We start from the raw sequence: 16,764 nt of genomic DNA on the forward strand, positions 1-16,764 counted from the left end.
GAAAGTTTCAACAAACTAATTTTCAAAGGAAAATGAAAACTTTCAATTCAGGGGAAGAAAATCAAATCTCACCTTCCGACGAAACTTTAAGTGCTGTTCTAGGTCTTGAGCTTAGATTGGTTATCCAGCGATGTGGTCTTGGTTCTCCTCCTTTCCATCGTTGGCTGGGTCCGACCTGGACAACAGAATAGGAGAGGGACAAAGCTGTTAACAATTTTACCGTGGGAGGGCACATTCTTTGCCAATGGGCAGACTGTGGGAGGCGCAGAACGTATGCGTTTATATGCGTTCGATATATGTTGGCTTTGTCTGATCTACATCATGTTTGTTGCTTGTTTGTTGCTTACTAGCATAGCCTATGGGCTAGAGGTCAAATCTAGATGAGCATACATGCCAAATTTGTAAACAAATGCCGCCATACTCGGTCATTTCTCTGCTGTGATTTGTAAGGATTGTTGATCAGTTGTTGTTTTTCTGTCAGAGGGTATTTAAAAATGGTGACGTGGGCACTGTTTAACACTGACGAAGCCCTTGAGCATTTTTTTTCCAGAAAGTGATAGAGTAATTGACACTGATCACGAAACTGAACTCGACCAAGATAGCGGAAGTCAAATTTCACCTGACAACAATGCTAATACTGAACTTAAATATGTTCCCTTACCAGTCGAGCAAAGACAGATTGCAAGGAAGACAGGGAAGTAGGCCGGCTGAGCATGCTGTGAGAGGAATGTCAGTGTTCTCCCCTCGATCAAGGGCAAGCATGTCGGAAATTTGCATAAACTTTACATAATTAATTTACATACATTAACATATATTTAAATACATACACACACCATTCTCGCGAGCCAGAGCAATAATTTCCGCTCTGCTGACCTACACAAAAGTCAAGCTCTGGCAGATTACGGTAGGAAACCGCGGAAGTGTGATTAGGGTTAATTAATTATTCATGAGAATATGTCATCAGAGTTAGCCGATCAGGAATCTGCTTTACAAAGTCATGTCTGGTCGTAAACCACAGACAAGGTCCTTATTGTCTGTGTGTACATGATCGAACTTTCAGGCTCTGAGATCCTCTAGTTCCGTTGCATAAATCCGACAGCTTTCAAAATGTTGAGTTTTTCTGTCATGATCGAGAGCAGTGGCGACACCATGTGAATACTATGGCTTTGGTATGGACACAAGAGACATTGGCCTGCAGCGAACCCGGCCCGGTCCCACTTCAATGTTGTTCCCGTACGCGTATATACTATGTGCGTACCTGGCTGAACTGCAAACCCATGGAACAAACTAAACCTCTTGGTTTGATTCTGTTGTTAGCGTAACTTTTGTGATGAATTAATGAAACATAATCGGAGTTGAACAACTGTGCAATTTGCAGAGGACTGTGATTTCAGCTTTAGAGACAATCGGGAGCCCAGCGTGCATTTGTATTGCGGAGTAGATGCACTGGCTCGAATGAAAGGGCCCCGATATACCATTCATACGTTTCTAGCTCCATGTGTACCTACAACACGATAAGAAAGCTTTCAGTGTGAACCTAAATGATGTGAACCTAAATGAAGTGATAGATACATAAACGTTTATACATAACTTTAATTTATGATCAATAGTTTTGACCAACGGGTTTTACACAGCGGTGTTGGGCTTCTATGCTTGGTCGGCAACTGCACACAGCGAGGCATATTGCTAATTACAATAATTTATGCGCGTTTATGAGACCTACTTTCTGATTTGCTCCATTCAGCCAGCGCTGGAAACCAGCGATAGATCCGCGAATCTCTGCGTAATCAACCACAGTCTCTTGACGGGGGTAGTGCTGAGCTGTTGACATAAAGAGGCACGTGGTTTACGATGATGACACAGTCACTGCAAATTGCAGTCATTTAATTATTAATATGCCTTTTATTTACTTACACACTGCTGCATGAACATACATTTCAGGGGAATAAACAATTAAGTTTACAGGTGGCCTCATGAACTGCAATAAATTCATACATGAAAACTGAACGGTCACATCTTGCTTTCTTCAGTAGTCCAACTTCAGTTGTGAAAATTAAACTCATACTCTCATTGTATGGAAAAACATTTGCGATGAAACATTGCGTCACTTGTTTACGAAATTATACAGAGCAACTAAGCCACACAATCAGGGCTGTGTACCCAGCGCGTTTTTTTAGCACATAAACGCAATACGGTCACGGTCCCAATTAATAGAGGGACTGTTACGCTTTACCATAACAGAAAATTTACACGAATGATTGTCAACAAAATTTATGAAACCCCTGTCGTTTTAGTAACTTGCCTCCTTAGCGAACCTGAAATGAGACGGACCTGAACTTGAAAACAGCGCGAAATGCTCAAAGCCCACACATCGACAGCCATCTTGGAAATCGCCTGACCTGTTTACTGTAGACATCATTTTGCGACCAAAAAGTTAATCCAAACTCATATTTTTAAAAACTTTGCACAAAATAAAAAAAGAATACAAGAATGCAAAAGAACGATTGCACGATTAGCCGAAAAAACTTGTAAAATGACAGTGACCCCAACATCGAGAAACTAGGTCAAGTCAGCGAAGAGTAATATGACGCACACGTAACGTGTGCAGCCCACGAACTCTACCGTTCTCCTGCTCTGATACTTTCATCGTTTGTCTCAACAACAAGAACAGAAAAATAATTAAAATGCAAATGCACATCGTAATACTGCCATGGAGATTTCATGTAGACTAACCGTCATCAGGTATAGATGCCTTATAAACCTTTTTTGAGGGTCACAATTTTGACCAATAGCTTTGACCACCAGCACTTTCATGGCGTCGACGTCACTGTAATACCCCCACGTAACTTGTTAAACAGCCATTGACACGGCGATCAATCAACAACATGATCAAAGTTGCGGCCATACCGATGTGCCGCTGGGCCGGTGTTTTTCAACACCTATGTACGTGTCAATTGATTAATGTAAACTCGTCAATCAACACGAAAAAGTCTATTCAGGACTAAAAACGATGTTGATAAGGTTAGTTTTGGCAGATGTCCCATGCCAATGAATACATTGAGCTGTCAAGTGGGGCTGTCAATCAAGGGTGTCAGGAAAAATCTGAAGCGTCACGGCATTGTAGCAAGCGTCACGGCGATCAAGGCAAGTGTCACAGAGCCAATGATGCTTCATGGGCCTAGGGAGAACACTGAATGTGACAAAGGGCCGGTGATCAATGTCGCAACAATGATGGGGTATCCTGTTGATGTTGTATGACATCAATCTTATCAATGACAATTACACATGGCACTGGTTACCACCATAAGCTTATACATAGTTTACCTCTCTTTTAAATGTCTGATGATACTTATTATTTGAAGGTGAACTTGTACTGAATATGCATATTAACCTCATTTATATGGAAAATGTTTTAGAATATATATATATATATATATATATATATATATATATATATATATATATATATATATATATATATATATATATATATATATATTATATATATATATATATATATTATATATATATATATATATATATATATTATGGCTGCCATGATATATATATATATATATATATATATATATATATATATATATATATATATATATATATATATATATATATATATATATATATACATATATTATATATATATATATATATATATATATATATATATATATATATATATATATATATATTATGGCTGCCATGATATATATATATATATATATATATATATATATATATATATATATATATATATATATATATATATATATATATATATAATGGCTGCCATGATCACGTGACCTTCTTTGTGGGTAACATGACCTTTTGTGCATTTTTATGATGCTCTGTCATATTGAAATACTTACTCACTGAAAAAATTGTCCTGAATACTCTCATAAGAAAAAAAATACACCTCATGCATGTAAATCAGTATTTATAAGGCCATATTTCCATAGAAAACTACGCACAGGAATGCATGTTTAAAAATTAATTACCTGTGAAAGTGTTAATCAGGTGAAAACATTTGTAATATCAACAGAATCGGAAAACACTCAGTAGCCCTGACAGGTTTGCCGCAAAAAATGGAGTTGCTGGTACCAAGCGACTACACTCAGTGTGATAGTTTCGGACAGGATAGTGAATTTCGCCCAAAGCCGTTTCATAAATGACGAGCACTACATACCCTTTTGAAAGTCATTGTGTTTTTCCTCAAACTGTTAACACGACGAAAGTGGTATTAAGGGGTCAAAGTTGCCAAAGTTTGAGCCCATGTTGAGTGCATAATAATCAGACTGCTATCACAGTAATCGTATTTGGAACGTGATTAGGGGCTAAATATTGATAATTTGAAACTTTAAAACCCTGATTTTCAATTTTGATGTGGTGAAAAAACTGTGTATCGATATTTTGTGATAATTAGTAATGTTTTATCCATGGACGACTTAAGAATATTTCAACGCGTGTTGCCCTTACCTACCAGACATATGGGCTGTCTGTGTGTGTTGCTTTCGGCACCTTGTATCGTACGGTCTGGGTAAGTTCGCCAAGTTTGTAGCGCCCGAAATCTAACCTTCTACCTCAAAAACTATCTAAAACGGGACAGCAGCATCACCTGGCTTAATATGTGGTCACATGACTTGTAAAATGCTATCAATATGGAGCGAAGTGAGTACACAACAAACAGCATGTCATTAAATGTCCGAAAACTGAGGTCGTCCGAAAACTGTCACACTGAGTGTGGCGTTTGCAGAGGCCATCATCCTTTACTATATTGAAGGTGCCTTTGAAGATAGAAGAATTAAAATTGAAAACGCAGCTTATACAGCTCTGATATTACAAATACATGTACCTAAAAATAACCATGCAAAGTAAAGGCCAATGTCAGTATCAGGCATTACTTGCAGACTACACCAAACACAGCTGACCTGCCACGAGCTGCTAATGAGTTATTTGGTCAGAGCGATAAGGTAGCCATATTGTTATGTTTGACGGTTTTTTAGAGACCGAGCATTCACGGTCACTCATACGGCCCGAGTGAACCGACTCAAATGACGAATGTCATGTCAGACCTCTGAGATAAATGCATGAACTCACCAAGTGTCCACCAATACGCCGCTACTTTCTACAAAGAGTCAACACGATTTCCACAGCATTCTCCGACGACACAATTCCTGCACAGAGTGTCCGCCTGGTTTTCACTGCATTCAGAGACGCTATTGTGTTTACTGACGTAAGACGTATGATGCAAGTCTCTAACACTAGGGGGCAGCCAACAAAGCTGTTCGCAGGCGATTGTTTTGCGGACGAAAACGAAAATGGTAAATAAGGGACTGGTCAGTTTCTTCGGCCTTGGGGGAGGACGGTGGATTCATGGGGGGTTCACCCTGTATTTGACTTCGGCGATAGGGGGGGTCACCATGTTTTTGAAATGCCCAATAGGGGGGTCAGTGTGTTTTTGAATTTCGACATGGCCCATACTTGCGAAAAATAAATTGTGCCAGCCACAAATTTCATCATTAAGTTGTATTTTTCGGCGCGCCCTTCGGGCGCGTAACTTTCATAATAATATGACATATTTTTCAGAGCCCTGTCCTAGTGCAAAACTTAAATATATCTGACATACCGGTATACCCTACCGGACAGATGTAAGTTGACCACTTCACGCGGTTTTTCGACGGTATTTTATCATAATTAATTCAGGTAAACATCGTTATCGGACATTATGTATAGCGGGTGGGTTATAATCTTCACGCGAACAATGAACGTGTACTTCGAGCAAACACAACATTGCGTGTACTTCAACATATAGTGCGTTGCTTGTGAACAGTAAGTGTGAGCGCCACCTACGGTTCATCATCGTAGACAAGAATTTCTCAGAACCACCTCCCCGATCAAATGACGGACATGGCCGTGTGTTGAACAGTGCAGGTTTGAAACGCCAGTGCCTTTGTTGTATTGCAAAGTGTCTTGATTGGCCGATATAGAACTTATATTGTAAAAAATACGAACTTTTCATACGTACGTAACATAGACTAATTATTTTGTTGTGTCTATAGTGCATGTCATGCAATGTTCATTGTCATGTTTTATTGTATTTCTAACATTCTGCATTTCTTTCAGATAAATAAACTTAAGACTTTTCAAGAAAATCTACCTTGTTTAGTTCTATTAGACGGGTAACAGATTTTCGTTCCATTGGCAACTGATGACGCCGACTGTAGCATGTAGACAGTACAGGCTGTAAGGTGTGTGTATTAATGGTTATGTGTTTCTGAAACGGTATATTGCGTGATATTAATTGCCGAGAAATTCACTCTTTAGGACCCCTTTCCTTATAAAAAGCCTCTCATCGTCACGTAACGTAGATTGACAAAGGTTTCTAACCATTGTAGACAACCAACGCACGTCGGAAATATCGTCGATAAGATTGTTAACATTCCCCGTGTGCCGTCTTTGTTTGCCTGGGCTAAACTGGTGAGGCACCAAATGTGAATTCAATGTTTTGCCCATAATCCATGATAGCTGAGGGCTGAAGAATCGACGTATTACGTTTCCTCCGACGTCGGCATAGCATGACCTTTCAACTCTCTGTTGATGTACTCATTTCAGGGTCAGTCACTCCACACAGAACAGTGCCGAGATGTTTTGAAAGTAGGATTTTATCGACCTACGACGTTTATGTTTTCTGGCTGTACAAACATAGGCACTGTAAGAAATTTGAACTTCAAATTTTATCTGTATCGACAAACTGTGTAAAATAGTTTTATAAACGGATCCGATTTTAAGTTTTCTGAGATACATTTATGTTTAAAATTTTTCGGGGCGCCCTTCGGGCGCATTTCTTTAAAATGTCAAACAATATTTTTCAGCATACCCTTCAGCTGCATGACTTTCATATATCAGACATATATATCAGAGATATCTGGATGTTGAATATTTTTCCGTGTGCCCTTCGGGCGCAGTAAATTAATATTTCAGAGATATATGTCAGATATATCTTGATGTTTGTAAATTGAAAGTCTATTTTGCAAAGTGTACTAATCATTATAAAATCTGCAGTTCATATGAAAAGCATGACAGGTTCCTGATACTTTTCTGTTTCCTCTATGAGAATTCAGTATTAGAAAGCAACGTGCATTAATATTTAACAATCACATTTTCCTTACAACAGTTCTGGACATAGGGTTATGCATAAAAAGAGTGGAGTACATTCACAGCACATTCAAAATACTATATTCAAACTTTAGAATTAACACTTTTAAGTTCCTATCTTACAATTGACATGACAACAATTTCGTTAAAACACAGAATGACTGAATGTTAAATTATACCCAAAAAATTATATATATATATAAATATATATATATATATATATATATATATATATATATATATATATATATATATATATATATATATATATATACATATATATATATATATATATATATATATATATATATATATATATATATATATATATATACATATATATACACACACACACACACTGAATTATTCAATTTATATTAAACCTTTTGTTTTACCTTTGTCGCGCGCAGGGGGGTCACTCTGTTTTTGAAAGTTGGAGTAGGGGGTCACCCTGTTTTCGAAAGTTGGAATAGGGGGGTCAGCCACTTTTTGACATCCGCAAAAAATAATCCACCGCCCAAGGCCGACCCCCCTCCCCCAGGCCGAAGAAACTGACCAGTCCCTAGACGAACAGGAATCTGCCATTTTTACGCGGCAAACAAGGAACTTCGGTGGACAGAAACTAGCTTTCTTTGCCAACAAGAAAGGCAAAAGACGCTGCTCATAAGTTATTTTCTCCTGTTCCGGAAATATGAAAGCTGCCTCCGTCTCCGTGACTGTGTACTGTGCACGGTCGGATTTCCCAATATCAGGGCTTTTAGAAAATATATACTTTATTGGGGTTTTGGACTTCTATAACTGAGAAAAAAATTAAAAATCTCAAACTGTCTGTAAGGTATCTAGTTTATTCTAATGGAGACGGAGGAAGCTTTCAGATTTCCGGAACAGGAGAAAATAACTGCACCTGCATACCTTTCCTTGAATGGGGAGCTTTGGAGTTTAAGACACCATAAATGGCTTGTTTTAATCTGGCATAAACTACTCAGCGGGCGTCATTAATCAGCTTAATATCATTTTTTTTCAAGTTCTCCCGTACCTCCGGAAACCTTCTTTTGTAAAGGTTCTTGCTAGAAACTCAGGCTCAGTATTTTAGAATTCAATTGCCCTTTACATAATAGCCCTGTAGGCCTACTAGCAGACACCACATAATGCATGCTACTCTGCCACAATTATAACATTGTAAATGGACTTAAGGTCGTATGCGCCTTGAAGTGAAAGACTTAACCTATCACTCAACTTTTCTCATTGAAACTTTCAGCCACCGTCTTACAAAACTAAAAATAAATGTCACGGGTCACCGTGCATAGTTTAGTACCAGCGAAACAAATTACCGAACATATACCGATATTTGAAATCCCAAATGGCCGTCATCCCTGTGTTTTCCACTCATACCACTGCAATCTGCACAATATCTGCCTGAGAGTCTTGAAAAGAAAGTGAATAATTCATGAAATTTCAATCTATTTTTCTGATATTGCTACAATTCTTTATCACAATATTTGCTGGTAAGTTGTTTTACCATTTTAGTTCATATGTGTTCTGTAAAGCCCTGGCACCAGCTGCAAGTAACTTGAAAAAGTTTCTGAAAACTGATGAATTTACAGACCCTGTTACAGGACATGTGACCAAGTTTTGGATACATTTCTGTGTGTGCACAAGTGTTTCAATACTGTACTCACAGCACTGCAGTACAGTCACAGTACAGTCAGAAATTACGTATCAGTTTTTTACTAACAGACGTCTGTGCTGTGCCAAATTTTCATAATGGTTATGTTGACTGGCTTGATTTTAATGCATTGATTATGACAATAAATTTCTAGACAACAGAACTTCCCATAGAGACGTCATCAAATTCATTTTTTTGTTTTATTAAGGAAAAAGTGACGATTTGAGCAAAATTATGTTAGCTTTACAATAATTTTTGGAGTGTCTCAGATACGCAAAATACTGTATTTTGCTTTCCTGACAGCATTTTCTATCATAGCGCCCTCTGTCGAGCAGTAACATTGTTCGTCCGTTAATGCCAATAATCATAGACCGTAATGCAATTTTGGATGGTCAATGCAAACAGCAAGTTAAATCCGTGGCATTTTAGCCAAACCATATTAAAAGCTTGCTTCTTCCTCCCGTCGTCATACTTTCTGGTAAAACGGTAATGTCTATGCTGAGATACTGTTTACTCGGCCTGAATCTGGTCTGACAATCTGGCAAAAGGACAGCTATGGATCTTGAATAGTTGTCAGTCGATGATAGTTGCATAAAGGCACTTCCTGCCCCCGGGAAAAGTTAAAAAAAGAGAGTAAGAAATGACATCAAGCTGTAGAGAACTGCAAATCAATTACGTATTTATCAACTCCCATCTATTAATTACTTTATTCTGAATAAGGAACGCATGTGGCCGAAAAGTAGTTACCCTGAAACTTTGTCCACTCTTTCACACGTATCCCCATAACAGCTCTATTGGGAGGGGGGGCATGGTGACCATGTACCGTCAATTTTTCGGAAACAAAGCAGAGTAACTCCTTTGTAATTAAACAAAAATGCCTGAGTGAAACTTTCAATTAATGTAAAGCTTATTATGTTTGGCATAGCCGTCCGACTTATGATGCCAGGTCAAGGTTAACATAAAACGGAAAACTGACAAATGAAACTTCCTGTTCTACAACAAATTTCGACATTCTATTTATTTCAAGCATATTGTCAAGCACCTTTTCTCTGCATCTTCTCACTTATTTCATGCCAAAAATGCATATGGTACTGGATTTCGAGCCGATACGCGATTATTTCTCCCTCCAATATCATCATCAAATATAAACTGGCCGCGTAATGCACTGTGTTACATGTAAAATCCGATGTTTGATATGCACACTCTAAAACGATAATCATGGAAAGAAATATGACAGTATTTCAGAATTGCTTCTTCGATCGCGACATTAAATTTCGGTTGGCCTGAATATGCCACGGAATAAGTAACAACTCAATTTTCAGAATATTATTAACAAGTATTTCCCCAGTTCAGGAACGCTTCCACATCATTGTACTTTTGGATGAAATGGTTGACATCACTCCTCAAATGTGGATTTCCATTTGTTTTGTTTACAAAAAGTGACGATCTATAAAAAATTACGTTTGTTTTGCAATAACATCGCAGAATTGAATTGAAAACGTTGATAGAATAAAGGTAAACATCGACCGTTGCAGGTCGATGCTCTCACGGCACAGTGATTTTCTGTCAGCATTTTTATAATAGCGCCCTCTGTTGTGCAATACTATTGTGTCCCGCTCTCTATTATCAAATCAAAAGTCAAGAGACAAGTTTCAATCTTTAAAATTTAAAATGTTTCACGAACTTGAAAAAGCTTAATAATCATTGGTACATTCCTCTAATATTTAGCCTTTGAGTAATGAGCTGGCTTTTTCTACCGCGTATGTGTAGCGCCAGCCCATAGGAGGTCAAACGTTCGGAGAAGTAGCTGAAAATACATGTTTTTATGGTCGAGGTAGTATATAGCAGGAGAAGATGATGGTCAATAAAAATGGAGTTCAGGTTTAATTAATCATAGACTACTTTCTTTACTTTGAGAGCTAATTCAGTGACATCGATCGGTGTCATAATGAATTAGCGCCGAAAAACCTGCAAAATTGGGTTGCGGCGGATATGTGTAGAGGACCCCTGATCCAAGTATGATCGATACGCGAAATAGGACATTGAGTCACCGCCTGCGTATTCACAGCTACAATTATATTAGAGAGGTTTAGTTACACAAACCTGACATCCCGCAGTGACCCACAGTATCACTGTTTTAATTCCCGACTATTTCGCTGCATTTCCCCCTCAAACACGCGCGTACAGTGAGATAAAGAAAAATTAATATCTTTATGTGATAGCTATTCTTCTCCCCCGCTCTACCCTGGAATTAAATTCGCAGATATTTTTACTGTTCTTAGGCTTTAAGAGAGCTTGTCAAACGAAAAGTGGAATGAGATTTCAATAAACAGTTTATATCGCGAAATTATGGCGAGTAATTCTTGCACTTGTGCAAACTGCGAAATATTCTGATATCAAAACATGCTTGCTAATTTACGATGGCAAGCTTACTTTGCGGGGTTTTCCTGTCTAAATTCACGAAAAACACCAAAAAATGAATAAATAATTCTACACGTAATTGTGACTACTTGTAGAAGTGTCGTTTGCCGTTCAGAACGTCTGCGCTGAAAGTATGCGACGTCCGGTTATCACGTGACAAAGACACTACGCGTTATTCATATCACTAACCCCTCTATTGCAGCACCGTCACTCCAAACCAAATTGTGGAGTGGCCGTGAATGCAGCTAATTTGTACGTCGGAATTCTTGTTGGTGACTCAATTGTTCGGGATATGCATGTATCAAAGTCAAGCTCTGAAGATATTTGCTTTGAATAACTATTGAACAATTACGCATCTACTTCTATCAGCAAGTTTATTCCATTGATTTGTAGTCTTAAAAATGGTAGCAACTACTCCGAAATAGTGTTATGTTGACATTTTGTTGCCATCGTGTCATTTTTCAATGTTTTTGTCTATCAAATCACAAATTGTTACCACAGCAACCAGCCTGTCACATGAATTGAATAAAAACATAAGATGGTTTGTACTCTGTTACTTGTGCTGAATGGCTTACCACTTCGAATGAATAAAGAAAAATGGGATTATTTAAAATCGCTTTATCATGATTTTTGATTTGTGGGTTAAAACTTTGCTTTACGTGAGTTCAGGACTTCCTCGCCTGCATTTGTTCTCTTGATTGTGGATGCATCATTTAAGTATTGTACCATATGTTGTCATCATGTAGTTACTTTTGAATGTTATGTGATTTAAATCATACGTTGTTACCATAGCAACCACTCTTGAGTGAAATTTGCTGTAAAATAAAAAAAGATATAACTAAAACAAGTCTTACACTAATCGCATTTCTGACACATTAGAGTCAAGAGAAATATCTTTGGACTTCATAATATCAGTCTCTTTTTATTTTGTTTTCAAAGAGGAAGTATTAATGGTAAACCAATTGTGTATCAATAATCACGCCACGTAAAATATATGATTACTGTTCTTAAATAAATAATAAGTAAATAACAGCATATCTTTACTGGGTCATTTTTTATGTTTCCTCCATACCTTTTTCGTCTACATAAACAGAGTGCAGTTGCAGAGAAGTTCAGACAGCTTGTACTCCTACAACCTGCACGCAGACTGAGAACACCCCAGTTCATGGTATCTACACATACAGCGGGCAGTGTAACGATCAGACTACGCGTTGTGCAGTAGGTTTCCCCGTGTTCTATTTCCAACCATATTGTTCTGGTCTGATATCGTCATTACCTTTTCACAATTGAATTTGAAAGTACACTCGGATACTTTAAGGCGTCGGAAATTTCACACTTGCTGCTACATTCTGAAAGAACTTATTGACTCGAAGGGACTGGTCAGTTTCTTCGCCCCAGGGTGGTGGATATGTTTTTGGCCAACATCAAAAAGTGGCTGTCGACCCCCCCCCCATTCCAACTTTTGAAAACAGGGTCACCCCCGAGACAAAGGTGAAGCAAAAGGTGAAACATAAATGCATTTATATATATATATATATATATATATATATATATATATATATATATTGGTATATCTTGTGACCGCCATCAATAAAAAAGAAAGAAAACAGGGCAGTCATGTTGAGGGCGCTGCACAGGCAAGCACCATTTCACCTCTTTCCTTGCGGACAAAGCCGCCTCTAAGAAATTAGTTCTATTTTCTATATGGGTTTCGATGTGTCAGATTCTCATTTTTACTCAGAGATTGACGCTTGAACTTGAATAAGAATTTTTCCGAAACAGATTGTCGTACTTCGTAACTTAATCCGTGTCAAAGATGATACACGTGGTTTACTTCAGATTTGTACTGTATTGCTACGCTTTTGCCACTACGGGACAGAGAAAGCTGAAGAAACTTTGTACTTGTCAAACTTTCTCCTCGTATCAGAATTGTCCTGATTCCAAGGTCTTACAGGTCGCCAGCGAGGTAAATATACATTTCATGTGGTATTTGTCATGAATAGAATTTTACCTGCAGTGTATTTTCGCTCAGAATTTACTGATTTGAGTCTTGACTTCATCGTGAATTAGCCAGACAAGTGCAGTGTATATGATCCATGCACTTGACTGTTCGATCCTTTGTCTGATCAAATTACAAGACTTCGTTTGCAAATCAGTTTTCAACGAAATCATCTTCGCTTTCTTGTGATTGTACTTTAATTAGTATGTTTTTGACACATTGTATTTTCGCATTGTATTCCAGTTTTTACGGTCTGTTACGGTCTGAAGGCCCGATGGCCTAACGATCTATAAAGTCGAAGCATATTTCTGGTACTTCGAAACGTGTAGACATCACTTTCAACGGTACAATCGTCTATGTACAACTTAGTGTTTGTCATCGCAATAAACCAGAAGTGACATCAGATCAGTATACAAGAACTCGTCTCAGACTTGCTTTATTCGATAAGGCTTTGGCAATCACAGTAAAAACTCGGACCTAAAGAATCAACTCGAAAGCATGCAACTCGTCGTGGGATTGTGTGTAAACTTCCATCCATATGAAACCGAAGACGGCCAGTGGATTCCTTGAATTGCTGAGTGGTTTTACATCCGCTGTACCAGACGACTGTGTATTCTACGGTAGTAGCCATGGACACTTTGGCTGCACAAGTCATCCATTGTTTATAAGAAATGAACATTCAGCCGTGAAGTTGAGGACCTGCTAACAGCTGAAGCATTCCAGTGAACTGACATTTGATCACCTCGGAACTCTGACATCAAAGTAACATAGAACTCTATTGCTTTACACAGTTACAAGTGTAACTTTTCTGCACATTAAGACTGATAACATTAAGACACTGCAGACTTTAAATATTTTCTGTTGCATTCCATATGATGCCCCTTTAAGTGGATATACTAAACAGTACATAAATTTACGTTTGAGACATTAGACGAACATTCTCAGGATTTTACAATTGTATCAAATCTTTCTGTATTGCTGAGTGTCTCATTCATTGAAACCCATATTTTCTAATTTTACCCTTTCTGTAAATTGATATTTGGCCACTGTCAAAATTTATCACTGCCTGCGTGCATATACCCCTGGGATTTTGGCAACAAACGTATATCAAATTTCACTCCAGCCATTGATCTTAATCGGGCTCTTTACTCACTAACTGGATACAATCATGGCAGAGAATAATGGAACAGCGCCACCTACAGGCGATGAAGGTAAGCACACTGAAACTATTCAGACTTCTTTATTATCAGAGGTTCCAGAGATGGATTCTAAACTTGCAAAATTAGATACGGCAAGCGATCCTGGATTACGTAGATCAAAACGGGTGCCTACACTTTCAATGAAAGCAAAAGAAGGTAAGTTGCTCGTTCTCACAAGAGGTTTCTGGAAATCACATGACCAATTGTTACCACATGTCACTCATCCAGAGCTATTAAATAAGAAGTCTGTGGAATCCCTCAATGCATTTTTGAAAGAAATTAAGGCAAGTCACACTAAAATGCTGGAAAAGTACGATCAGATCCGGGCTATATCAGCAACACCAGCCGAAGATATTTTGAAAGCTGTTGACCGCATGACTTCAAGTGTTGATAAAGTCCTTGTTCATGCAAGACGTCTCCTTGAACGCACAGAAACTCAGAGTGTTCTCTCTATCGGCCAAATATTTTGTCACGATACGGAGTCAAACATGTCTTCCCACTCAAGGTCATCAAACCGATCGAGTACATCATCGATCCGAAAGGCCGCTGCCATCAGAGCAGCTGCTCTTGAAGCAGAACTGAAAGGGAGAGAAGAGGAAGCTGCCAGAGAAGAAGAGTTACAACAACTAGAGCTCAGAGAGAAGGCCCGTCAAGCTGAGATGAAACTCAGAGAGAAGACATATCAAGCCGAAGAGGAAAGACGACAGGCTGAAGCAGAAGCAGAAATAAAGTGCAAAACACGAGAATTAGAGCAACAGAAGATAGCGAGAGAACTTCGTGTCGAGCAAGCCAAAGTAGCAGCCTGTGAGAGAGAAGAATTGCTTGATATCACCCCAGTGATGGAGACAGTCCCACCAATTTCATCGGTACCACCACCACCACAGCCAGCAGCTACAATTCCAACATCCATTGTGAAAACTGAACCGGTGAGCCCACCAGCGAAAACTTACACAGCACCTCCACCAGTTATAAAGACAGAACCAGCCAAACCAGCATTTGCTGATTCAGACAAATGTAAGGACAATTTATTCCATCAAACAGGGAAACAACAACATACAACGCTAAACAAGGACAGCCTACAAGTATTGGCTGAGAATTTGGCGTCATCTGTATCATTGAGCCGACTGCCAACACCTGAACCACCAATATTCACAGGAGACCCGTTAGCCTATCCAGATTGGTTATCATCCTTTACCACCTTAGTTGAATTACGCGGCGTACCACCTCTTGAAAGAATCCACTACTTGAAAAAATATCTAGGAGGCCCAGCCAAAGTAGCCGTAGGAGGATGTTTTCTCCTAAGAAGCGAACAGGCATACGAAGAAGCCAAGGCTATTCTCAACGAAAGGTATGGAAACCCATTCATAGTAACAGAAGCTTTCAGAAACAAAATAGAAACCTGGCCAAGAATTTCAGGCAAGGACAGCATGGCATTGCGAAAATTTTCAGACTTTCTCAAGCAGTGTCAAGTAGCCATGAAAGATATACCAGACCTAGCAGTCTTGAATGATGTGAGAGAAAACAGAAAAATGCTCCAAAAGCTACCCGATTGGGTTGTTACTCGATGGAGTCGAGTGGTCGCAAGGGTAAAGAAACTTACAAATGCGTACCCGCCATTTGAGAACTTTGTTGGGTTCGTACAGGAAGAGGCAGATATTGCATGTGATCCATTAACATCACTCAGATCTCTGAGACCATCAACTGACAAGGATCAACAAGGAACTTCAAATGGCACGACCAGAAAGCGAAAACCAGGTGGACACACTTTATCCACTTCATCAAAGCCGACAATAGATACTGAATCATGTCAGTTCAGTAAGTAGGGAAGCCAACTGAAATTTTGAAATGTTCAATCTGCATTTTAATTAATGTAGTTTTTTAGATTTCAATGAGAGAAGCTAAACATTTTTTTAATTTTCGAAATTGGATGAACGGTTACAATTTTATAGCTTTTTAAAACATTCACTTTTACTCTTTCTGTAGAAAGACAATACATATAATAACAATGGGAACACTGGGACAAAAATGGAGGAGTTTTAGCTGAAATTTACAGTAAATTTGCTGTAACTTTGTTAATAAAACATCTTTTTGTACCAAATTTGGCATGGAGATAGATTTCAATGGCACACACAAATGAATCCTAAAATTACGCGATTACGATGGTGGCCATATTGGATTTATCCATGGCAACGGATGAACGACACTTAACAAGAAATGACAAAATGAAAATATTAAGCTCAAATGGCATAAGTGATATATCAAATTGAAGGTCTTTTTGAGCTGATGACACTTTTGAATAGCTCTACTGC

The 16,764-nt window shown here is 38.4% G+C and overlaps 1 protein-coding gene across 1 annotated transcript in view; it reads right to left on the minus strand.

Moving 5' to 3' along the window:
• LOC139137760 (uncharacterized) overlaps positions 1 to 16,764 on the minus strand; it is a 64,681-nt gene that overhangs the window by 5,155 nt on the left and 42,762 nt on the right. Inside the window, exon 3 of the mRNA XM_070706025.1 lies at positions 73 to 175. Coding sequence (XP_070562126.1) covers positions 73 to 175 — 103 coding nt within the window. The remainder of the gene's footprint in view (positions 1 to 72; positions 176 to 16,764) is intronic.

The sequence above is a fragment of the Ptychodera flava genome, chromosome 7 (genome assembly GCF_041260155.1).
Source record: "Ptychodera flava strain L36383 chromosome 7, AS_Pfla_20210202, whole genome shotgun sequence".
NCBI lineage: Eukaryota > Metazoa > Hemichordata > Enteropneusta > Ptychoderidae > Ptychodera > Ptychodera flava.